Source organism: Myxocyprinus asiaticus, chromosome 12 (assembly GCF_019703515.2).
Source record: "Myxocyprinus asiaticus isolate MX2 ecotype Aquarium Trade chromosome 12, UBuf_Myxa_2, whole genome shotgun sequence".
NCBI lineage: Eukaryota > Metazoa > Chordata > Actinopteri > Cypriniformes > Catostomidae > Myxocyprinus > Myxocyprinus asiaticus.
In genome coordinates this window covers 18,456,768-18,484,047 of record NC_059355.1, presented here as the reverse complement: position 1 = coordinate 18,484,047, position 27,280 = coordinate 18,456,768, and the positions used below count along the sequence as shown (strand labels likewise).

The 27,280-nt window shown below is 38.2% G+C and overlaps 1 protein-coding gene across 3 annotated transcripts in view; it reads right to left on the bottom strand.

The window, feature by feature from the left end:
* LOC127448998 (inactive rhomboid protein 2-like) overlaps positions 1-27,280 on the bottom strand; it is a 156,750-nt gene that overhangs the window by 45,132 nt on the left and 84,338 nt on the right. For all 3 annotated transcript variants that reach the window (XM_051712039.1, XM_051712040.1, XM_051712041.1), the window contains 7 exons: positions 21,009-21,170; positions 19,495-19,580; positions 19,329-19,392; positions 18,946-19,040; positions 17,385-17,460; positions 6,418-6,518; positions 6,125-6,278 (listed from right to left, as the gene is read on the bottom strand). In XM_051712039.1, the coding sequence (XP_051567999.1) occupies positions 6,125-6,278; positions 6,418-6,518; positions 17,385-17,460; positions 18,946-19,040; positions 19,329-19,392; positions 19,495-19,580; positions 21,009-21,170 (738 nt within the window). The remainder of the gene's footprint in view (positions 1-6,124; positions 6,279-6,417; positions 6,519-17,384; positions 17,461-18,945; positions 19,041-19,328; positions 19,393-19,494; positions 19,581-21,008; positions 21,171-27,280) is intronic.

Genomic DNA, 27,280 nt, shown 5'->3' with positions numbered 1-27,280 from the left:
GGTGTGTGATAGAGAGCCTGCCAGTCGGTCTCCATCACACACAAATATTTTCAATATTTTATGGAGTTTTATAGTGCAAATGTTTTTATCCATCATATTTATTGTATTTATTGGTGTTGTTTGACTTGTATTTATTGGTGTTGTTGGTCTTGTTCTTATTTTATTCAATGTAATTTGTTATAAGAATGTGAGAGTTAATTTTAATTTTAAACAAAATGGTATGTTTCAATTGGTAAAGACAGGAAAAACTGTGTATTTTAACCAGTCGACACTAGGGGAGAGCAAGACAAGATGGATGGATTGTGTTTGGAGCACATGTGAAACAAGGTTGTTTGTTAGCACTGCTTGAGTGCCAAGGACTCCGGCCTCCATTTTGTAGGGAAGGGAATAGGTGCTGCTTTTACTATCCAACAGTTCTAGTTTTTAGACTGTCTTTAAAATGACCTTGGTTTTATTTTGCTTAAACACAGTTTTATTTTGCACATTTTGCACTTCTTGTCAAAAAACATTTTTGGAACGACACTCTTGCTTCAAATGTTGTGATTCTCCTCGTGACTGCCTTGGTCCCCATCACACACTATCTGAGAAGTTACAGCTCACGATTTGACTGCAAATGCTACATCAGAACACTGGAAAAGCCTACTGCTAACATTATTAGGGCCATTTCACAAGGGACATGATGGTCACATGAGTCTAGTTCATTCGCGGTAAATGGCACATCATGGGAAAGTTTTGTTTGTGGGTGCTCAACAAACAATAATAGTTGTCATTGTCACCAGAGACCCCCAATGCATGACATATTTTGATGTTTTGACACTTCCAAATTACTGAAATTAAGGTTTTTAATGAAGTGAAGATGACATAAAATGTGCTTATTTTAAATGAAAATGAATGGTGTAATTTAGAGCTAAATAAGGTCTACATACAATCAAATCCACCAAAAGTACAATTTTTGTTATTACATACCTTTAAAAAAATATGTAATATTATACAAGTATGTTTGGGTCATTTTCGACCTGTGAACAACTTAAGTGTGGCTCACAAATGAACAATCCACAAAGGTTAAACAAAGCTAATTTGAAGTTGAGGACACACAACATACCACTGCCTACAAAGTACACGTTCTACCTAACACCAGCCATCAAAACGAGACTCCAGCCACTGTTGTCAAATGTCTCCCGGGTGCAAAAGCGCCTGATATCAGAGCAATAAGATTGTTTTTCAAGTTGGCACTAATGATGTACAGCATTGCCAGTCAGAGATCACTATAGATAATGATAAAGAGTGTGTGAACTTGTAAAACCCTCTGCTGGCTGCCTTGAAAAGTCACACAGGTCATATAAACTACAACAAATAGAGACTGTATCATCTAGATATTATATGCAGACTGTGTCTGTACCCCAATATACCAAACACAACACCTTTAAGTTATTTAGGAAAAAAAATAAATAAAAAATAATTTGATTTCAAACTAGAAAATGATCCAAAAAAAAAAAAAAAAAATAAAAAAATGTGAAGATAAACATCTAGTAAAGTTTGGGCCACTAAACATTAGATCTCTTTCATCCAAAACATTAATTGAAAATTTATTTTTTACAGATCATCATTTGGATGTGCTCTGTTTGATAGAAACCTGTCTTAAATCAGAAAAATATGTTAGTTTAAATGATTCTTCTGCCCCAGGGTATTGTATCTTGGTGTTAATCAGAGGACAGGATACAAGTTTAATTCTTTTGAAGTGATAGTGCTTAATGTGACATTGTCCGATATGAGTGATCTTTTGCTCTTGCTTCTGTATTCAGACCCCCAGGATCCTACACAGACTTCCTTAGAGAATTAGTAGATTTTCTGTCAGATCTAGTAGTTATTGTGATAGAGCTTTAATTGTTGGTGACATCAAAATTCACATAGATAATGAAAATGATACATTGGAATTAGCATTTACCAACAGTTGTGCTCAAAAGTTTGCATACCCTTGCAGAAATTGTGAAATTTTGGCATTGATTTTGAAAATATGACTGATCATGCAAAAAACTGTCTTTTATTTAAGGATAGTGATCATATGAAGCCATTTATTATCACATAGTTGTTTGGCTCCTTTTTAAATCATAATGATAACAGAAATCACCCAAATGGCCCTGATCAAAAGTTTACATACTCTTGTATGTTTGGCCTCGTTACAGACACACAAGGTGACACACATAGGTTTAAATGGCAATTAAAGTTTCATTTCCCAGACCTGTGGCTTTTTTGCCAATTTCCCTTCTTCTGCATGAAAGCTGCGCATGGGACGCCCTTGGACTTTCCAGCACGACAATGACCCTAAGCACAAGGCCAAGTTGACCCTCCAGTGGTTACAGCAGAAAAAGGTGAAGGTTGGCCATCACAGTCTCCTGACCTTAATATCATTGAGCCACTCTGGGGAGATCTCAAACGTGTGGTTCATGCAAGATGACCAAAGACTTTGCATGACCTGGAGGCATTTTGCCAAGACGAATGGGCAGCTATACCACCTGCAAGAATTTGGGGCCTCATAGACAACTATTACAAAAGACTGCATGCTGTCATTGATGCTAAAGGGGGCAATACACAGTATTAAGAACTAAGGGAATGCAGACTTTTGAACAGGGGTCATTTCATTTTTTTCTTTGTTGCCATGTTTTGTTTTATGATTGTGCCACTCTGTTATAACCTACAGTTGAATATGAATCCCACAAGAAATAAAAGAAATGTGTTTTGCCTGCTCACTCATGTTATCTTTAAAAATGGTACATATTTTACCAATTCTCCAAGGGTATGCAAACTTTTGAACACAACTGTATGTGGGGTCAGACATAATGTGACAGGATAAACTCATTGCTATAATCATAACCTAGATTTAATTCTGTTTTATTGAGCTGATGTTGATTATTTATCAATTATGCCACAGAGTGATAACATCTCAGATCATTACCTTGTCTATTGCATGTTGAGCTTATCTAAGGTCACTCAATCTACAACACATTATCATTCGGGTAGAACTGTTCTTTCAACCACTAAAGATAGCTTCACTATTAATCTTCCAGATCAGTCTCAAATACTCAGTATGCCAAAAAGTTCAGAAGAACATGATGTAGTCACAGAAAATATGGATACAGTGTTCTCTAGCACTCTAGATAGTGTCGCCCCCTTCGATTAAAGAAACTTAAAGAGAGAAGCCCGCACCTCTTTAGAGAGCAGCTCAGAAAGTAGAACCCAAAGAGTAGAAAATTAGAGGTGTTTTGCGGTGCATGGAAGGATAGTGCCTTTAACTATATGTAGGACATGTCCCCAGAACTTTCAAGAAAGCAGTTTTCAAACCACTTATCAAGAAACCAGCTTGATCCTTGAGAGTTGGCTATTTATGAATTGATCTCAAATTGAAAAAGTAGTGTCCTCCCAAATATGTAAATTTTTACACAGAAATGGTATCTGTGAAAAATTTTAGTCAGGATTTAGGCCCAATCATAGTACAGAGACTGCACTTATCAGAGTTATAAATGACTTGCTCTTATCATCTGCACCTTTCTATCATCTGGCCACATATTTCTTCAAGTGCTTTTAGATCTTAGTGCTGCCCATGAAATTAGCTTTCACTGTTTTGCTGACAATACTCAGCTATATTGCTTCGAGACTTGGTAAAATTTCCCAATTCTCCAAGTTAGAAGTCAGAGAGTATCAATGATATCAAAGGCCGGATGGCTATAAATTTCCTTCTACTCAATTCTGACAAAAGAGAGTATTAATTATTGGACCAAAAACCTAAAAAAAAATAAAATAAAATAAGATGCTAGAATCTAATTTGTCTCTTGATGGATGTACCGTTACATCATCCTCTAAAGTTAAGAACTTGGGTGTTATGTTTGATAGCAATATGTCATTTGAAAATCACATTTACAATGTTTGTAGAACAGCATTCTTCCTCCTCAGCAATACTGCTAATTTATGACACATGCTCTCTGTTTCTGATGCCAAAAAGCTAATTCATGCGTTCATGACCTCAAGACTAGATTATTGTAATGCATTAAGGCCAATTTATAATTCTGCATCGAACCTACGGCATAGGCTGCGCGTAGCTACGGCGGTTACGCCATAGCCTGACGTTCACCTCTTCAAAAATGTAACTGCACATCACATTGACGCAGACCACAACAGCTGTGATTGGTCCACTTTGTAACCAGAGACCGCATCCCAGGATGATAACAAGGATCTTGTATTTGGACTCATAAACATTAAAGCAATTGTCTCAATCAGGAGCATCTGCTGTTTTTTTTTTTCCTGTTTGTGTTTCATGAAGTTACAAGCGAAACGCGACAAGAGATATCTTTTCACAGCTTATAAACTTGATTTTTAATTTGGTAATTTCATAAGTTATTTAAACAGAACACTTACTGTGATTTGTCAGCAAATTAAAAAGCATCTGGAGTTGGTTATATTGCCTATATGCATTGTAAAGTCTTTAAAACAACACCCATTTTGTGTTATTCAGGCAAATAGTTAATTAATTTGTCGATTTCTTTTTCAGCACGGAACATCAAAAGTATGCCAAAATCTTTATGTAATATTACTTTAGCGACTCAAGAGCAAGTGTACAGTAATATCCTCATTTATTTTCTGCCTGTAATTCAGGAAACATGTATAATAAATAATATGTACCTACAATTCAATATGTTCCTTCAATGCATTTCTGATGCTACAATAATTTAATAAATACTTTTGAATCCAGGAATTACATTACTTGCATTGCTTTTGTTTATTTATGAAACATATAGTTAACATTTTGGCTGTGTACTCACAAAACAACACAGACACACCAACGTGGAACTATAAATGCAAACCAACGCGTTGGCCGCTATGCGGAGCCTACGCCGTAGGTATGACGCAGAAGTATAAATCAGCCTTTACTGGGAGGATGTCCCGCAGGTTCATTAAATAAGCTTCAGATGGTTCAAAATGCAGCAGCAAGAGTGCTGACTAGAACCAAGAAATATGATCATATCAGCCCACTATATTGGTTACCTGTTAAGTTTGGTATCAATTTATAAATTTTACTAATTACTTACAAAACTTTTAATAGTCTAGCTCCTCAGTACTCAAGCGACCTTCTATTGCACTATAATCAATCATGTTCACCACCTCTGTAATTAATGTCATACATTATTCTCCCTAGTACCATTCAAGTGCAATGGTTGACTGATGAGAGTGCCAGTGTATGTGTGTGCTCAAACACGGTGAAACAAACTCTGGCAACAACATCAGGGGTGGCTACAGCTGCATGCAGAGAGGAGTTGTTTATTTCTCATTTTTGTTGTTTTATTTTTGATTAAATTCTCTTTTGTTTTTCTTTCCTTTTCAATGCTTTACAAATGCAATGGTCAATTTGTGTCAGTAATCTGCACCTTCAGAACTCCGAGGAGAAGGTGTTAAGCTTTAAACGCGAGTCAGGAAATTTTCTCTTCTTGCACCTATGTTTGCATCTCTACCTGAGGCTACGATGAAAAGTGGGGCATGTCAAGCTACAGGCAGAGCAAGCAAAATCTGTGGATGATTTACAGCTAAGAAACCGAATTACATTATTTTCGTCAAACAAACTGACTAATTGACATCTTTCCTGTGTTGTGCGCAATCGTAATTTTTAATTTTAGAGGAAGGATTGAAGGGGAACCCGGTTTATGCATCGCACACCACTGACATCAGGTATGATCATCAGATGAGCATCTACAGCACATGAACTTCCATAAATCCCATATTCAAACAAAATACACTCATCTTAGTAAAAACTACAGAGATTCCAATCCCATCTGAATAAGTACATAAAATTACAAATGTTCCATGTCAATAAGTGTAACTCTAATGTCATTTGGAAAACTACTCTCATCCATAGTGCTTAAGAAAACTTCATTCCAAATCGATGGAATTTTGTCTTTTACACTATGCACACTAAACAATACGCTTTACATTTAAAATATCTGCATTCATTCATTTGGCAAGACAAAAGTAGTCTCTTTTCTTTGAATAGGAAATCTAACAGTAAAAATAAGTTGGTGTAGCATTTTAATGCGACTGTGTATACAAGTTTGAACTGTGCTGTGCTCTTGTGCCATACCTCTGCTCTATAGGGCAGGAACAGGGCACTGGCCAGGTTTCCTGTAATACCACTGAAAATGTAGATGATGGAAATGCGTAACCAGCCTGCCAGTTTCTCCATGTCTCTAAGGATGGTCATCTGGAAGATCACTGACACCAGGCAATGTAGCAAGCTGAAGAATATCACATGAACATGGATCAAAAAATTGTCAGTTTAATTTTAAGTGTCTAATCTAGTGCTAGCCTGAGTCTGTTTTGTCTACACCTCCTTCCACATGCAGATGAGAGAGAGAAAGAAAGAAAGAACTTTACCCAGCATGAAGAAAGAGGGAGAGCCACAGTCTATAGAACTGATCCGGTGAACTGGGGTTCAGGAATGGCAGCAACCCACACACATCATCCAGGCAGTGGACCTATGGGGATAAAAGTTTTGATAAAAAAATAAAATATAAAACTTTCCCAATACTGTTACCATTTTATTCCACCCATAAATGTCCTTTCTCAAAGCACTATAGAGCATATTTACCATGTCACACTTGTAAAACCCAGTCTGAACATTAAAGTACCCATGAACTGCCTTAACAAGTGCAGTTTTCTTTGGTGTGTTAACATACAGTTGAAGTTTACATACACCTTAGCCAAATACATTTAAACTCAGTTTTTCACAATTCCTGACATTTAATCGTAGAAAACATTCCCTGTCTTATGTCAGTTAGGATCACTACTTTATTTTTAGAATGTGAAATATCAGAATAATAGTAGAGAGAATTATTTATTTCAGCTTTTATTTCTTTCATCACATTCCTGGTGGGTCAGAAGTTTACATACACTTTGTTAGTATTTGGTAGCATTGCCTTTAAATTGTTTAACTTGGGTCAAACGTTTTGGGTAGCCTTCCACAAGCTTCTCACAATAAGTTGCTGGAATTTTGGCACATTCCTCTAGACAGAATTGGTGTAACTGAGTCAGGTTTGTAGGCGTCCTTGATCGCACACGCTTTTTCAGTTCTGCCCATACATTTTCTATCAGATTGAGGTCAGGGCTTTGTGATGGCCACTCCAATACCTTGACTTTGTTGTCCTTAAGCCATTTTTCCACAACTTTGGGGGTATGCTTGAGGTCATTGTCCATTTGGAAGACCCATTTGCAACAGAGCTTTAACTTCCTGGCTGATGTCTTGAGATGTTGCTTTAATATATCCACATAATTTTCCTTCCTCATGATGACATCTATTTTGTGAAGTGCACCAGTCCCTCCTGCAGCAAAGCACCCCAATAACATGATGCTGCACCCAGAGGCTTCAAGGTTAGGATGGTGTTCTTCGGCTTGCAAGCCTCACTCATTTTCCTCCAAACATAACAATTGTCATTATTGCCGAACAGTTCAGTTTTTGTTTCATTAGACCAGAGGACATTTTTTCAAAAAGTAAGATCTTTGTCCCCATGCGCATTTGCAAACTGTAGTCTGGCTTTTATATGGTGGTTTTGGAGCAGTGGCTTCTTCCCTGCTGAGCAGCCTTTCAGGTATGTCGATATAGGACTCGTTTTACTGTGGTTATAGATACTGGTCTACCTGTTTCCTCCAGCATCTTCACAAATTCCTTTGCTGTTGTTCTGGGTTTGATTTTCACTTTTCGCTCCAAACTACGTTCATCTCTAGGAGACAGAATGCGTCTCCTTCCTGAGCGGTATGATGGCTGCGTGGTCCCATGGTGTTTATACTTGCGTACTATTATTTGTACAGATGAACGTGGTACTTTCAGGTGTTTGGAAATTGCTCCTAAGGATGAACCAGACTTATGGAGGTCCACAATTTTTTTTCTGAAGTCTTGGCTGATTTCTTTTGATTTTCCTATGATGTCAAGCAAAGAGGCACTAAGTTTCAAGGCAGGCCTTAAAATACATCAACAGGTACACCTCCAATTCAGTACACCTCCTATTAGAAGCTAATTGGCTAATTGTCTAAAGGCTTGACATAATTTTCTGGAATTTTCCAAGCTGCTTAAAGGCACAGTTAACTTAGTGTATGTAAACTTCTGACCCACTGGAATTTTAATCAATTAAAAGTGAAACAATCTGTCTGTAAACAATTGTTGGAAAAATTACTTGTGTCATGCACAAAGTAGATGTCCTAAATTACTTGCCAAAACTATAGTTTGCTAATATAAAATCTGTGGAGTGGTTAAAAAAAAAAAAAATAAAAAAAAAATGACTTCAACCTAAGTGTATGTAAACTTCTGACTTCAACTGTATATACCGCTGTGTTTCACAAAGAAATACGTTATTCATACCATTTTGTAGATCTCCTCATTCTGAACAACTTTGCCTCAAGGACCATTGGTGTGAAACAAAATGTTCAATAAATACTTGAGATTATTTTAAAAGATTACTTTTTTAACTAGTTCTGTTCACCTGATCGGAACTAAACCAGTGCAGAAAGATTCTCTGGAGTCCCTAAATAAAAAGTTATGAAAGGAATTTTGACATTTTGATTTATCTTTAAACGGTACGCCAAAATGTTCATAATGGCTGTAGCCACTTTTACAAAAATGGTTATAACTATTGAACAGAATCAGATATTGTCACCAAATTTGGTACACATATGTATGGAGTCATTCTAAAGACACACAATTGTGCATCTCCACCTCTTTGTGGCATTATAAAAGTAAAAAACTTTAAAATGGATCTAACTATGGAACGGCTGGGCCAATCAACTTGAAATTGTGTCTAAGGTGCCATCAAGGTCTATAAGGACAGTCACATACATAGAAAAACATGGCCACCATCAACAAAATCATCTTTTAGCAGCTATTTGATCTAGTCCCAGTCCGTTCACCCAATCAGAATCAAACCAGTGCAGAAAGATTCTCTGGAGTCCCATTATTAATAATTTACAAAAACGTTCAAAAATTCCATAGTAGGTGGGGCCAATTTTACTTAAATGGCTATAACTTTTGAATGGAAATAGATATCTTCAACAAACTAAAACTGACATACTAATGTAGGGGATCATTCTGAGGACACACAAAAACAATTTCCGGCAATTGGCCGCTTGGTGGTGCTATAATCTGAAAAAATATGAAAATAGCTCTATGATACTGTTGCCCCGATTGACTTGAAATTTGTGTGTAGCCTCTTTGTCCAGCACCCCATCAATACCCAAGAGGACATTTGCATATCTAAAACAATATGGCCATCATAACCCAATTAATAATCAGATGCTTTTATACAAGGTTACCAATGGCCAATCGAAACGAAACTTCATGGGCTTATTCTACTCTGGATCAAAGACACCTGTATGAAATGTGAAAAAAATAATAATAATAAATAAATAAAATAAAATAAAAAAAATCGGCCACCGGGAGGCACTATAAAATTTTTGGAGCACAGAAATGGCTGTTTGTCTCACCGTGTTTAACAATTACACTAGTAATCCATGTAGCTAGATAGGTCTCCTCACCCTGCTTCAAGAACTATCGCTGTCAACCAAATCATTCTTTTAGCATCATCAACAGACTTCAATTTTTGAACGGAATGATATATCACCAAATTTAAAACACTCATGTAGGAGGTCAATCTGAGGACACATGAAAAATATTGGGTACCTCTTCCTCTTGGTAGCACTATAACAGTCAGAAATTTAAAAATATACCATATCTCTGTGCTACCTAACCTGATGTTTTTGAAAATTAAGGCACTTTGTCAATGTGCTAGTTGCTAACAGACTGCGCATTTAGCTTTAGCCCTATAGCTGCTATGAGTCCAAACACAGAATATGCACTCCTGCCAGTTTGGCATCTATTCCTCCTCAAAACTGCATGGAACTTATTCCAAAGTACTCAAATCTAGCTAGATAGTAGTGTGTTTGCATAGATCCATTGAAAGAAGCAGCTAAAACAGCTAGATTTAGGCTCTGATCGGTCATCAGAAATGGAAGAAAGCTCAGAGCGTAATAGTGGCCTTAGGTTCTCTATCCAAACAAACACTAGGATGATGTCATTGTTATGGAATGAGCAAGGCCAACCCCTGTAACCATAGAAATGTCATACCAATGGCCACCTGTCAATCAAATCTTGACTAGTGATCGATTGGCTGGATCTATTCACTGAAACGTGCATTTTGGAGAGACCATGGAACCTTTGATGTGGTTTGATTGACAGCTCCACCTCTGAATCACAGAGAGACTCGTGGGTGTTCTAAAACAATGTGGAAGTTTCACCAGAATAGCAGAGACCTCAAGACATCAATGCTGATTGATAAAATATGTTTTATAATCAATATTTTATTGATAATATACATTTTAATTTACATGATGACGCAAGCAAAGGATGATCAGTCTGTTTTTTCCACAAATTTCGCTCTTTTGGATAAAAAGGTCGAATCTGCTTTCAATCGTGGACATTTACCATGGATTGTATGCTTGAATTTCCTGCCATCATCTGATTGGATCAAAACCAGAAGATATAAAAGATAAGTAATACCTCTCACGTTGCATGTTTCAAAATCCACTTTTTTCAGAATTTTAATGCATTACTGTAATGATGTTATTCAGATAGCAAAACAGTGGGCATATTTCGAAGCTAGAGACTTGTAGCTTTCAAACAATAAAAAGTTTGTCAAGATTAAAGTCGGATATGAAGGTAATATAGTCCAATAAACACAGAAAATGCTAAAAAAAAAAAAAAAAAAAAGCCAAAAAAACGTGATAGTGCCCGTGAACAGGCTAAACTAGCTATTCAGTATACTTACTGTCTGATTGTTCATATGACAGCTTAACCCTCTGGGGTCTGAGGGTGTTTTTGGGCCCTGGAGAAGTTTTGACATGCCTTGACATTTGTGCTTTTTTCAGTTGCTTAAAAAAATATTAATGGCTAAAGTCTGATAACACTGTATTCAGCACAAATTGGGCTACAATGATATGTGAGCAACATGTATGTACATGTTTGTATTTTTGAGAAAATAACGTTTATGCGTGGTTTTTGAAAAAACAAAAATTTTAAGTCACTGAAATAAGGCCATATAACACATACTAAACATTTGTTCACAAGACTTTTGAGAACTGGATTTTGTAGCCTAGAGTTTTTGCAACAAAATTGTGAAAACCATCCTGATCACTCATTCATACAAAACAATATAGTCATTTAACTTAAAGGCCATATGCGAGGAGGCGTGAATGATCATGAATACTGATGTGATTCACACTTGAGGAGACAAAGACCCCTCCCCTGGGAACAGAATAAAATGTAATATCTGATATAGGGCTGTGGCAGGGCGGAGGGCGGGGCCGGGTCGTGATTCTACACACCCGGCCCCTAATCAGGCTGATTAGCCTGAGAGGGATAAAGGCCGACTGGAGATGGCAGTGCGACAGAGAGTGTGTTACGGACAGCTGTCCGACACCTGTGTGTGTTTGTCTTTTTGGTTCAGTTTATAATGAAACTATTATTTATATTATCAAGCCGGTTCTTGCCACCTCCTTTCCATTGATGTGTTACACTGGTGCCGAAACCCGGGAAGGAGGACTGATGCGCCATAGTAGAGACCTCCCCACTACCATCCACCCCAACGGAGCAGCCGTAGCCATCCGCCGGGGGACGGAGGATCCCAGCCGCCTGAAAGCGGAGGAACGGCCGGCAGCCGCCTGAAAGCGGAGGAACGGCCGGCAGCCACCTGAAAGTAGAGGAACGGCCGGCAACCGCGAGGGGAGGAAGGGCTCCTAACCGACCGCCTGGAGCGGTCAGGGCCGCTGCCAGGGGCGGAGGAGACCCCTACCAGCCGCTGAAATGCAGCGGGGCCTGAGACCGCCAACCGCGAGCGGGGAGGGGCTCCTGGCAGACCGCCTGGAGCGGGAGAACTGCTGCTAGGGGCGGAGGAGACCCCTTCCGTCCACCGAAAACGCGGTGGGGCGTTCCATCCGACAGGGGCCGGAGGACTGCCTCCGATCCACCCGGGGAGGCACGGCTGTCATCCACCAGAGGGTGGAGCAGTGGCCGAGGACCAGGCAACAGCATATCGGAGAACCAGCAAGTAAAGGTTTTTTTTCCTCTCTCTCTCCCGCTCCGTGTTGGCCTTTTCCCTCTCTTTTTAAATGTTTTTGTTAAATTGGTATGATCACCGATACGGCGTGTAGGTGCCACATTTTTTTTTTGTTTCCCTCCCCTTGTCCCCTCCCCTGATCCAGGTAGATGGGGATGACCTGCTGGCAGATGGGGCGGAAGGCATGCCCCCCCCAGGGAAAGAGGGGCGGGGATGTACGTCATGCCGGGGGCTCCCCGGCCTGAGAGAACGGGGGAGGAATGTGGCAGGGTGGAGCCAGGTCGTGATTCTACACACTCGACCCATAATCAGGCTGATTAGCCTGAGAGGGATAAAGGCAGACTAGAGACGGCAGTGCGACAGAGAGAGAGTGTTACGGAGAGCTGTCTGACACCTGTGTGTGTTTGTCTTTTTGGTTCAGTTTATAATTAAACTATTATTTATATTATCAAGCCGGTTCTCGCCGCCTCCTTTCCATTGATGTGTTACAAGGGCATATACACAATATATACAATTTTATTTCAGGATTCTTTGATGAATAGAAAATTCAAAATAACAGCATTTATCTGATATAGAAAGCTTTTGTAACATTATAAATGTCTTTACTGTCACTTTTGATCAATATAATGCATCCTTACTGAATAAAAGTATTAATTTATTCCCCCCCCCCCCCAAAATAAATTCTTATTGACCCCAAACTTTTGAACGGTAGTGTATAATGTAACAAAAGCTTTCTATTTCAGATAAATGCTGTTATTTTGAACTTTCTATTCATCAAAGAATCCTGAAAAAAATTGTACACAACTGTTTTCAACATTGATAATAAAAATAAATGTTTCTAGAGCAGCAAATCAGCATATTAGAATTATTTCTGAAGGATCATGTGACAGAGTAATGATGCTGAAAATTCAGCTTTACATCACAGGAATAAATTGCATTTTAAAATATATATATATATATATATATATATATATATATACATTTGTGCTCAAAAGTTTGCATACCCTAGCAGAAATTGTGAAATTTTGGCATTGATTTTGAAAATATGACTTTTATTTAAGGATAGTGATCATATGAAGCCATTTATTATCACATAGTTGTTTGGCTCCTTTTTAAATCATAATGATAACAGAAATCACCCAAATGGCCCTGATCAAATGTTTACATAGTCTTGAATGTTTGGCCTTGTTACAGACACACAAGGTAACACACAAAGGTTTAAATGGCAATTAAAGGTTAATTTCCCACACCTGTGGCTTTTTAAATTGCAATTAGTGCCTGTGAAAAAATAGTTAATACTGAGCCATGGGGAGCAGAAAAGAACTGTCAAAAGACCTGCGTAACAAGGTAATGGAACTTTATAAAGATGGAAAAGAAAATAAAAAGAAGAAGCTCTAAAGGCACAGGGAATCTTATGAAAATTGATGGCAAGATGAATGCAGCATGTTATCAGAAAATACTGGCAGACAATTTGCATTCTTCTGCACGAAAGCTGCGCATGGGACGCTCTTGGACTTTCCAGCATGACAATGACCCAAAGCACAAGGCCAAGCTGACCCTCCAGTGGTTACAGCAGAAAAAGGTGAAGGTTCTGGAGAGGCCATCACAGTCTCCTGACCTTAATATCATCGAGCCACTCTGGGGAGATCTCAAACATGCGGTTCATGCAAGACGACCAAAGACTTTGCATGACCTGGAGGCATTTTGCTAAGACGAATGGGCAGCTATACCACCTGCAAGAATGTGGGGCCTCATAGACAACTATTACAAAGGACTGCACACTGTCATTGATGCTAAAGGGGGCAATTCACAGTATTAAGAACTAAGGGTATGCAGACTTTTGAAAAGGGGTCATTTAATTTTTTTCTTTGTTGCCATGTTTTGTTTTATGATTGTGCCATTATGTTATAACCTACAGTTGAATATGAATCCCATAAGAAATAAAAGAAATGTGTTTTGCCTGCTTACTCATGTTTTTGTTTTTAAATGGTACATATATTACCAATTCTCCAAGGGTATGCAAACTTTTGAGCACAACTCTCTCTCTCTCTCTCTCTCTCTCTCTCTCTCTATATACATATATATATATATATATATATATACACACTATTTTGCCAAAAGTATTCGCTCACCCATCCAAATAATTGAATTCAGGTGTTCCAATCACTTCCATGGCCACAGGTGTATAAAATGAAGCACCTAGGCATGCAGACTGCTTCTACAAACATTTGTGAAAGAATGGGCCGCTCTCAGGAGCTCAGTGAATTCCAGCGTGGTACTGTGATAGGATGCCACCTGTGCAACAAGTCCAGTCGTGAAATTTCCTCGCTACTAAATATTCCACAGTCAACTGTCAGTGGTATTATAACAAAGTGGAAGCGATTGGGAATGACAGCAACTCAGCCACGAAGTGGTAGGCCACGTAAAATGACAGAGCGGGGTCAGCGGATGCTGAGGCGCATAGTGCGCAGAGGTCGCCAACTTTCTGCAGAGTCAAACGCTACAGACCTCCAAAGTTCATGTGGCCTTCAGATTAGCTCAAAAACAGTGCGTAGAGAGCTTCATGGAATGGGTTTCCATGGCCGAGCAGCTGCATCCAAGCCATACATCACCAAGTGCAATGCAAAGCGTCGGATGCAGTGGTGTAAAGCACGCCGCCACTGGACTCTAGAGCAGTGGAGACGCGTTCTCTGGAGTGACGAATCACGCTTCTCCATCTGGCAATCTGATGGACGAGTCTGGGTTTGGCGGTTGCCAGGAGAACGGTACTTGTCTGACTGCATTGTGCCAACTGTGAAGTTTGGTGGAGGGGGGATTATGGTGTGGGGTTGTTTTTCAGGAGCTGGGCTTGGCCCCTTAGTTCCAGTGAAAGGAACTCTGTATGCTTCAGCATACCAAGAGATTTTGGACAATTCCATGCTCCCAACTTTGTGGGAACAGTTTGGTGATGGCCCCTTCCTGTTCCAACATGACTGCGCACCAGTGCACAGTGGTGTGCATGCCTTATCTATTCTGTGTACTTTGGGTTGTGCTTAGTGTTGTGCAGTGGTTGCTATGCTGGTGCTTGTCCCCGTAATTGTTGCTTTCAGCTATGTTTATTATTATTATTATTATTATTAGCATTATTATTCCTTTAATGGGAGTCTATGGAAGTCCATAGAACCGTACGTGGGAAAATTATGAAATTTGGCATACTGATAGGGGTGGGCATGAATAAACCTTGAACAGAATTTTAGGTCTCCAAGACAAACTCTATAGCACCAACACCATGTCAAAACTTTCCTTCTGTGCATATCTTTTAAACCATATGCACTAGAAACAAAATTATCTCCTACTGATGATTCCAATGGACCCATTTCATTAAAATTCCACCCATTACAGTGGCCGCCATCTTGGATTATGTTTATAGTTTTCCCCTACTATTCCTTGAAATGTCATCTGATTTGCACAAACAATGGCTCAAAACAATCTCCAGACTTAGCTGCACTGAACAAATAATACCAAATATTGATTTTCGACTTTGTTGAAAAGTTACATTAACATCAACTTAACAAGGTCGACATAAAAATGCATGTAAGGCTATTTCTCACAATGATTTGTCCTATCGAAACGAAACTCGGTGTGCTTAATCAGGACCATGACCTGAGGGTACTTGCAAAGTTTGGAGACAGCACCAGCTATGGGTAAAAAGAAGTGAAAAATTGCTATTTTTGCCCATAAAATTTGAACCGTATGTCCTAAAATCATTGCGTCTATGGACTCCTTGAGCCATAAGGATTTTAACAATACCAATTTTTCCCATATCGGCCATACTGTCTCTCCGCTATACTGAATTTTATAACAGTGATCAATCTTTTGAAAAAAACTGGTATGCTTCATCGACATCATGTCCTGAGGATACCCGAGCAGTTTGGAGACAGCACCACCTATAGTTTGAAAGATAACCCTTTATATTAAAATTCCACCCATTACAGTGGCCGCCATCTTGGATTATGATGTTTATAGTTTTCCCCTACTATTCCTTGAAATATCATCTGATTTGCACAAACAATGGCTCAAAACAATCTCCAGACTTAGCTGCACTGAACAAATAATACCAAATATTGATTTTCGACTTTGTTGAAAAGTTACATTAACATAAATTTAACAAGGTCGACGTAAAAATGCATGTAAGGCTATTTCTCTGCAATGCTATGTCCTATCGAAACGAAACTCGGTGTGCATAATCAGGACCATGACCTGAGGGTACATGCAAAGACAACATCAGCTATAGTTTGAAAGATAACCCACAATTTTGTTCTGACTCTAAAATCACGTTGTCTCTTTGCCACTCGTCAAGCATGTCAGCTGAGTTTCTCCAGTGTGTTAAAGCACTGGTTTATAGTTTGAAAAGTCCTAGGTTTGAATACCCATCAAGACAAGTATTACAGTTGATTTTATATTGTATTGCAGTCCTTTGTATTGTGCTTACTGAATAGTTGCAGGGCTTATCCCTGATCATTTCTACTAGCACATATTATTATTATTGTTGTTCTGATGTATACATTTTCTTAAAAAAATTATTTATATCTTTTGAATGCATTGTTGAATTAAAAACAAAATTGTTAGGCATCATCAACATTATGTCCTGAGGATACTTGAACTGTTTGGAGACAGATCCACCTATAGTTAAAAAATATAACCCACACTTGTGTACTGACTCTAAAATCGGCTCTATAATTGTCTCTTTGCCACTCATTGAGCATCTCAACTGAGTGGAACAGTGTGTTAATGTGCTGAATTATAGTTCCAACAGTCGTGGGTTCTAGTCTCCATCTAGGCACGTCATTTGGATTGATTTCTGTTGTTCTGGAGCTTTTTGAATTGTGCTTACTGCAGTGGATTGTTACAGTGGATTGTTCTCTGAACTGTGGAGTGGAAAGTCCTAGGTTCGAATCTATCTTAGGGTGACTTGTCATGTGGTGTTTGCTTGCTCTGTATTTCATGAGCACTCTATATGCTCTTTGGGTTGTGCTTAGTGTTGTGCAGTGGTTGCCATGTTGGCCCCGTCATTGCTGCTTGCAGCTATATTTATTATTATTATTATTGGGCTACTAAAATGACTGGAATTTTCATTTCATGCAAGTGTACATGATTTTAAACAATGTTCAATACTATTCATTTCTTTGTATACAACTTTTTAATGAGGACAAAATTACTGATAGCACCTTTAAATGTTGGCTAAAAGTAATTCTTTCTGGTTACCTGTGAACAGAGTGTGGCTTCCTCATGAAAATATCCACGCATGAAATGGCAAAAGTCTCGAGTGGTAATCTCACATCTTTAGAAATGAAAGAAAATAGGACAATAACAGTTACAGTTATAGTTACTGTGCAATTAGTTAGATGCAACTTTCTTTTTCTGAGAAAAAAAAGACAAAAAAAAAAACAATAGGCAGAATGTTTACGCTTCTCTTCTCCAAGTGAATTGGGCCAGAAACTCCTAAAGCTCCAAAAAAACAAAAAAAAAAACAAACATTCATTAGACTTGATATATTCCAAGTCTTCTAAACCCACAGAATAGCTTTAGGTGAGGACAGTGTTTATTTTTTACTTCAGCTAAGTCAGTCTGTTTTACTTAGTCACTGTAAATATTATGTCTTTTGACAAAAATGTCCTTTAAATTTAGTCAATATTTTGTTATGCCATCTTCATTCATTTTACTCTGCTGAAAATGGCATCTAATTTGTCAATGAAAATAACATTTTAGTTGATGATAATGTGCAAATAACAAAATCACGTCAAACTGTAAGAAACTAAACTTAAATATTCAAATATTTAGTAAATGTATACACATTCATTTAAACATGTATCATACACAAAAGATGCAACAAAATACAACTGTCCATAGAATGTGTTTAAGTGACGCAATGAACCCGTTTATAAAGAGGTTCATTTTGCCAATTTTCTGCTTTTTCTGTTCATGTAACTCAAGCTCAACACACTGGATTATTGGATTATATGAATGAATTCTTTCTGTTTCATTTTCTAAAAATATAAGCTCTAGATGGTTCTTCTTTCTGTGCACTTTTAATAGCTTTAATACCTTTTTTTTCTTATATTTTCATGTACAGTATGTTTTCATTGAAATTGTTTTAAAAAAATGTCTCATGATAACGTTTCGTCTTGTCTTCATTATTGCTGAAAAAACCTTCATCAACACTTATTTTTGTCAATCATTTTGTTGACGAGATTAACACTGGATGAGGAATATACCAAAATAGATGTCACTCAAAATATTCACCCACAGTATTCACTTTCATGTACATTCCATTATGGCACAAAGATGCACTGTGCCAAGTTTGACAACAGTGTTGCCAAACTTCATTGGTTGTCATGCATCGCAACATGCCAGGATTCAATATTAGTTAGTGAAAACGAGATTTGAGAGTTACAGTAAAGGTCAAGATTTTCAATGAATAAAGACTTAAATTTCAGTCTGTTCTTTACACACTTTAAAATGCTTTTTGTTCATGTTTGGAGATAACAGTGTCTGCCTCCATTCATTGTATGGAAAAGAGCAGTATGAACATTTTGCCTAAAATCTCCTTTTTCACAGAAGAAAGTCGTACAGGTTTGTGAAGACATGGGTGTGTGTAAAAACTGAGAGAATTAAATTTTTGGGCGAACTATTCCTTTAAAGGCAATTACTAAATGAGTGGCACTTAAGTAGCTTTGGACTGTAAACATATGGGAAGATTCTCCAAACTGGAACAGAAGGTAATTGTCATCATTTCAACTTGTTTTCCATTCATGGCATTCCTTACCGTCCTTTAGTTCCAATACAGCATGGTCTGCCCTTGAGTGTACAGTCCATGTGTCTGTATCCTGTGTGGTTCAATGTCTGAGGGAACGTACAGATCTACAATGGGGGTGCGAAAACAATGAATATGACACAATATACCAACTTCACAACTTTTTGCATATTAAAAAGTGGGTGTTATTGACCATCAAATGAGATTTTCAATATCACTTCAAAGATCTTAACAACTGAGCTAAACAGGACACTATTTATTTATTTATTTTTAGATTTTGTACAACTCTTCATTTGCTTATTTGTTTACCATAATAAAAAAAAATGTGTGCAATCCTAAGACAGATCCTTTACTGAAGGCAAACATAAGTATGTCATTGGTGATTTTTTTGTTACCGGCCACTCTGTGATGTCATCAGGCCAAACATGGGGTCCAGATGAGGCTGGCTCTTCACAAACCCTGCTCCCAGCATGCATCGCAAAGACAAAGACAGAAACACAAAATGAATGCACAAAGATTTGCTCATGTGATGAGAGATATGATGATTTCAGCTACAGTTACCTTGGGTCCTGATGGCACACTGCACCTGAAGATCTCACCATGTCTACATTTTGTTTGTCCCATTTTATAAATGATGCTAAAGTCTCCTAGGATCAGCAAAGAGTACAAATATATATATATATATATATATATATATATATATAAATAAGAGTAAACAATATGATCCTCTTACAGTGGAAGCAGGGAAATAAAGTAATGATTATACAAAGTCAAAATTCTTGGTGAATTAAAAGTAATTAAAACTTATGTTCAGCTTGCATCCTCTAGGCGGTAGACTTTACATGGAATGAATGTGTAACATAAATTTTCACTACACTTGATAACCAAGGGCTTTGCTGTGTGTTTGTTTAACAGGATTGCACGGCATTAAGAATTTAATTGCGAATTTAAATTTCCAGTTAAATTACAGAATTTAAATTGAATTTAAATTCAGGCACTGTAGCAATCAGAATCCAGTTAAGTAAATTTAAAATGAAATTCAAAGATATTCACAAACAGCCTTAAGTGTAGTTTTTAATAATAGATACTTATAAACATGTCATCATACACACAACATATGGGGTAATACTAAGAACATTAGATATTTTTAATCAATATTTGAAATGTGTCAATGAAATATGTATACTATGGTAGAACACCACTTTATTTCCCAGAAAACTCTTATTTTTACATGTTCTTATTTTTAAGAGAAATACAGCATGTTGAATCAGTCCATGAATTTATCATGCAATCAACAAAACAGATAAATGTAGCCAAAAATTTAAATTCTCTCATCATTTACTCACCCTCATGCCATCCCAGATGGGTATAACTTTCTTTCTTCTGCAGAACACAAATTATGATTTTAGAAGAATATTTCAATTCAATAGGTCCATACACAGCAAGTGAATGGTGCCAAAATTTTGATGCCGCAAAAAGCACATAAAGGCATCATAAAAATAATCCATATGACTTCTTCAGAAGTGATATGATAGGTATGGGTGGGAAACATATCAATATGCAAGTCCTTTTTTGGTAGAAATTATTTTCTCTGACCAGGAGGCGGCGATATGCATGCAGAATGTGAATCACCAAAAACACAAGAAGAAGAATGCGAAAGTGAAAGTTTACAGTGGAGACTGACTGAAGATTTCTTCTGAAGACATTTAAACACTGGAGTCTTATGGATTATTTTGGAGCTTCAAAATTTTGGCACCCATTCACTTGCATTGTGTGGACCAAAAGAGCTGATAAATAAAAATCTTTATTTGTGTTCTGCAGAAGAAAATCATACACATCTGAGATGGCATAAGGGTGAGTAAATGATGAGAAAATAATTTTCATTTTTGGGTGAACTATTCCTTTAATAATTATTTCTGTTGCAAAACTCCTGTTGTCCTATCATTCCAATTCCAATTCCAATACAACATCCTGTTGAATGTGACCAAATTAATTATAATTTTCATTTTTGGGTGAACTATCCCTTTAAGATAGTTTATTACAACTCAAGAATGTGTGCGTGTGTGTGGTTGTACTGAGCAGTCGTCTCTCTGGGTCTGTACACATCCAGAACCATCGTTCTGAACACAGCAGCCAGACTCTCTCTCCAGATCTTTGGCTTGCACTGCTAGTTTCGCTATTTGACTGTTCCATCTGATACACGGAGAGAACTTAGCTCCCAAGTGGATTAGATCCTCCTGTGGAACACAAAACACAGCAGCAGTGAGCAGAGGTTTGGACACAGGTGACCCAAATAGTGACCTTAAAGTGTGGTCAGTACTAACTCTCATGACTAGTGTTGTAATGAGAGTGCAACATTTGAATATTTCAGCCTTAAGCCGTCACCACACTAGCAGATTCAAAACAACTCGATTTTGGCCAGAGGGTGTCAGACTTTGATTGTTTTCCTGAAATCTCGCTCTCTTCAGTTGGAGGTATGACACACTTGTCGATACAAAATGGTGGATGGATGACCGACATACCAACTCACCATAACTCTATCTGATCTCTGTCACGTGGAGCTCACCGAAATAACAGGAGAACCGCTTGAGCATAAACAACTGTAAAAGAGTGATTTAGGAAGCGATTCATGGAGAAACTTTACCTTGTAAAAGTGTAATTGTGTATTTGTGTGATTGCATGTTTATCCCCTCAAGGCTTGCCGTAGAACATGTATGTCCATATTCAGCTTTCAGTGAGTAAAGAAATTACATTCAGTAAAAACAGACATTTGTGCCTCCGCAGGCTTCATTAGAGATTTTAGTGTAGGAGAAAAATGATGGAAAAATGCTTGGTGACAGAATCACTATGGATTACAATCAGCGTTTGTGATGATTTGCAGCTGAGTGCAATTACATATTCAGATTAGCTTCAGTAAAAAGAAGCGCATTGTCCACTTGAAGAGAACACAAGAACCCGCCCTGGCGACAGTGATTTTTTTGTCATGTTGGATCCTTTTTTCCTGTTACTGGAACCATTAATTCAGCAGGGAGTCCCGACGGTCAAGTGATTATCGACCTTCACTCACAGACGCTAATGCGCGCTTCGTCTCCCTCCGCCTGACTGATTATGTTAATGAAGCTCACACCTGAAAATCACTGGAAAAATCTGCTAGTGTGGTGCCAGCTTTACAGTCACAATCAGGGGTCTCCATCACCCTGTCAGGATTCATTTTGAGTTAATGACCGGCTGACTGTACGTTACCCCTTATTTACATATAAACACATACATACAGATGCAGCGACAGTTCTGTGGAAGGAAATGCCTTGTTGATGAGAGAGGTCAACACAGAATGGCCAGACTTATTCAAGCTGACAGAAAGGCTACAGTAACTCAGGTAACCACTCTGTACAATTGTGGTGAGCAGAATAGCATCTCAGAAATCACAACATGTCGAGCCTTGATACAGATGGACTAAAACAGCAGAAGATCATGTCAGGTTCCACTTCTGTCAGCCAAGAACAGAAAGCTGAGGCTGCACTGGGCACATGCTCACCAAAACTGGACAGTTGAAGACTAGAAAAATGCACCCTGGTCTGATGAATCTTGATTTCTGTGGAGCCACACAAATGGTAGGGTCAGGATTTGTCGGCAACAGCATGAATCCATGGACCCAACCTGCCTTGTGTCAACAGTATAGGCTGGTGGCATAATGGTGTGGGGAATGTTTTCTTGGCACACTTTGGGCCCATTAACACCAATCAATCATTGCTTGAATGCCACAAAATATTTGAGTACGGTTGCTGGTCATGTGCATGCCTTCATGGCCACAATTTACCCATCTTCTTATGGCCACTTCCAGCATGATAATGCACCAGGTCACAAAGCAAAATTAATCTCAAACTGGTTTCATGAACATGACAATGTGTTCAGTGTTCTTCAGTGGCATTCCCAGTCACCGGATCTTAATCCAATAGAATACATTTGTGGTAGAATGGGAGATTTGCAGCATGGGCTCTCCACAACCACCACCAGTATGCAGTCTCCACCTGGATGATGTGACGGCAGCCATAGTGCGCCAGTACACTCACCACACACCAGCTATTGGTGGAGATGAGATAGTAGAGTTATAGAGCCAATTAATGGATGTGGATTATTAGGAGGCCATGATTGATAAGGGCCAATGGGGGGAATTTGGCCAGGACACAGGGCTTACACACCTACTCTTTTTCGAGAAGTGTGACCACAGAGAGTCAGGACCTCGGTTTAACATCTCATCCAAAGGACGGTGCCTCTTTACAGTATAGTGTCCCCATCACTATACTGGGGCATTAGGACCCACACAGACTGCAGGGTAAGCACCCCCTGCTGGCATCCCTAATACCTCTTCTGGCAGCAACCTTAGTTTTTCCCAAGAGGTCTCCCATCCAGGTACTGACCAGGCTTAACCCTGCTTAGCTTCAGTGGGCAACCAGTCTTGAGCTATAGGGTGATATGGCTGCTATATATTCGTCAGTGGAAGCCAAGATTGATACATATGTATATACACCATTTTAATAGCATTGGCAATTACTTTACGATTACACAGGAAGCACAACAATTTAATCAGAAATGCAGCAATGACATGTATTATACACAGGGTTGGGGAGTAACGGAATACATATAACAGAATTACGTATTTAAAATACAAAATATAAGTAACTGTATTCCACTACAGTTACAATTTAAATCATTGGTAATTACAATACAGTTACATTCAAAAAGTATTTTGATTACTGAAGAGATTACTTTGCATTTTGTCATTTGTTTCATTTAATATTTAGTCCTTTCAGATGGAAAACATTTATACATATAAATGATGTGATCCAAAGTGCATTTAAACAGCGGTGAAACACTTTCTTATGATGTGTTACATTCATACGAGCAGACAGAGAAGTACGTTTGAAGTAAGTTTGGAGCAGAATAGAAATAGAAATAAACCTTGTGTAAATTGTCAGCTTTATGCTAAGCTAAAATGCTGTTTCTAGCCATTTTACATGCATGTTACCAGGCATGATCATATATATATATATACACTATATTGCCAAAAGTATTCGCTCACCCATCCAAATAATTTAATTCAGGTGTTCCAATCACTTCCATGGCCACAGGTGTATAAAATGAAGCACCTAGGCATGCAGACTGCTTCTACAAACATTTGTGAAATAATGGGCCACTCTCAGGAGCTCAGTGAATTCCAGTGTGGTACTGTGATAGGATGCCACCTGTGCAACAAGTCCAGTCGTGAAATTTCCTTGCTACTAAATATTCCACAGTCAACTGTCAGTGGTATTATAACAAAGTGGAAGCGATTGGGAATGACAGCAACTCAGCCACGAAGTGGTAGGCCACGTAAAATGACAGAGCGGGGTCAGCGGATGCTGAGGCGCATAGTGCGCAGAGGTCGCCAACTTTCTGCAGAGTCAAACGCTACAGACCTCCAAAGTTCATGCGGCCTTCAGATTAGCTCAAAAACAGTGCGTAGAGAGCTTCATGGAATGGGTTTCCATGGCCGAGCAGCTGCATCCAAGCCATACATCACCAAGTGCAATGCAAAGCGTCGGATGCAGTGGTGTAAAGCACGCCGCCACTGGACTCTAGAGCAGTGGAGACACGTTCTCTGGGGTGACGAATCACGCTTCTCCATCTGGCAATCTGATGGACGAGTCTGGGTTTGGCGGTTGCCAGGAGAACGGTACTTGTCTGACTGCATTGTGCCAACTGTGAAGTTTGGTGGAGGAGGGATTATGGTGTGGGGTTGTTTTTCAGGAGCTGGGCTTGGCCCCTTAGTTCCAGTGAAAGGAACTCTGAATGCTTCAGCATACCAAGAGATTTTGGACAATTCCATGCTCCCAACTTTGTGGGAACAGTTTGGGGATGGCCCCTTCCTGTTCCAACATGACTGCGCACCAGTGCACAAAGCAAGGTCCATAAAGACATGGATGAGCGAGTTTGGTGTGGAAGAACTTGACTGGCCTGCACAGAGTCCTGACCTCAACCCGTTAGAGCACCTTTGGGATGAATTTGAGCGAAGACCTTCTCGTCCAACATCAGTGTCTGACCTCACAAATGCGCTTCTTGAAGAATGGTCAAAAATTCCCATAAACACACTCCTAAACCTTGTGGAAAGCCTTCCCAGAATAGTTGAAGCTGTTATAGCTGCAAAGGGTGGGCTGACGTCATATTAAACCCTATGGATTAAGAATGGGATGTCACTTAAGTTCATATGCGTCTAAAGGCAGGTGAGCGAATACTTTTGGCAATATAGTGTATATATAAATATAAATATATATATATATTTTTTTTTTTATCAAGAAAATTCACGTTGGATCATAATTAATTTTTTGCTAGTAAGACAATATATTAGGATATTAGGTATTAGGGCAAAAATCATATTCTTGATAATTTTTTTATTGTTTTCCTGTAAAAATATCTAAAAATCCTTAAAACAAGATCAGTTAGATTGATCTTGTTTTAGAAACAACACTGCATAAGATATTTAGGTTTTTCAGAGAACATATTTTTTTTATAGTCAAAACAAGTGGAAAAAAATCTACCAGTGCTGAAGAAGTAATCCAAAGTATTTAGAATACGTTACTGACCTTGTAATTTGTAACGGAATATGTTACAAATTACATTTTACAGCATGTATTCTGTAATCTGCAGTGGAATACATTTCAAAAGTAACCCTCCCAACCCTGATTATACATGTTCATATTATCTACATGCATCACAACATCATTTTGGGTCCCATCCGGACTCTGTGCTTCTCTGGGAGTCTATGGGAAATTCATGAGCCCTATTTGCATTGGAAAAATGATCTGATTGTTTATTGGATATTGGGCTTTCAATCAATGTATTTCTGTCCTACCTGGAAGCTTATGTGATTGGGTGAGCACTCAAATAGGTTGGTTTTCGCAGCAAACAGCTAATAACTGAAACAGTAATAAACATGACTGACAGGGTTTGAAATGTAAAAGATTTAGGTGGTCACAGGCAGTGTACATTTTGGTGGGTCAGAGAATCAGATCCAGATGCAGTTATTTGCAATCTGTCACTGCATTGTTACTTTAGCTTTCATAATTCTATCTTTTGCCTACTGACATTAATTATTAAAAAAGCAGTTCTAAAGTTCGTCAATTATTTTAATAGTTGAGAAACAGCTTTTGGGAGCAACATTGCATACACCAAAATACTTGTATTAGTACTACTACAATTAATAATAATACAGATCTCAGTATGATTTTAAATGATCTGTGCTTCCCCTCTTATGAAAAACACCAGCCACCACTGATTAATAGAGGTGAAATACCCATGGCCTGGGAACAATGATTGTTTGTCTAAGACTAAAATATTCAGCTGTTTTACAATCATATTTACAGTGATGTCTTCACTTAACCTGCTTCACAATTTGTTATGTAGGGCCATATTGTTGTATAATGTACAAGTCTCTGTAATTTTCCACTTGCATCAGGGAGCACTTCTCTCTGCAAATTATCAGAACATCTGTTTCTTCGGTTTTTCTTTTTTGTTTTTTTCATTAGCTCTGATTAGCTTTTTCATAAGCTGACAAAGACTTGTTTCAAAAACATGAAGTGAAAGTGTAAAGCAGTCATTTTCCACTCCAATACCTGATATACAAAGATATGTTTAATAAAAGACAAAGATAAAAATGCATTGATTCAATTTCTTTGTTTTTGTGAAACATTAATCAAACATTTATTTCTGATGAACACAAGCTAGATCAAATATTTCCTAGTGATGAGGATGAGATGGAATGGCAGCTCTTAAATAATCTAAACTTTGGGCACCTCAAGCAAAAGCTTGCAGGTCTTCTCACTGAGACTGCTGTACAACAGAGGTGAAAAAAGCAGTGTATTTTTCTTTTTCAATTCAATTCATAGAACCATTTATGTTGTTAGCATTCAAATGAAAGAATCAGAATTGATAAAAAAAAAAAAAAAAAAAAAAAAGGTTGTTAAAGAATTGAATTGACAATGACAATTGTTCATTTGGATAATGAAAAGCTGTATCCACTGGAAGAATCAGATAAGAAATTTGTCAAGGGTAATCCAGATGTTAAAATGTCTAAAATAGTATGTGATTTGTTATAACAACTAAGCGAATGCTTTAAGATACTGGGAACTCATTCAATACTGTTTAAAAAGCATCCCAGGGTAATACCTCAAGAAGTTGGTTGAGAAAAAGTCAAGAGTACATGTCTGCAAATTCTAGGCAAAGTTTTGATTTATTTTGGATTTTGTTTAGTCACAACATAATTCCCATAGTTCCATTTATGTTATTCCATAGTTTTGATGACTTTACTATT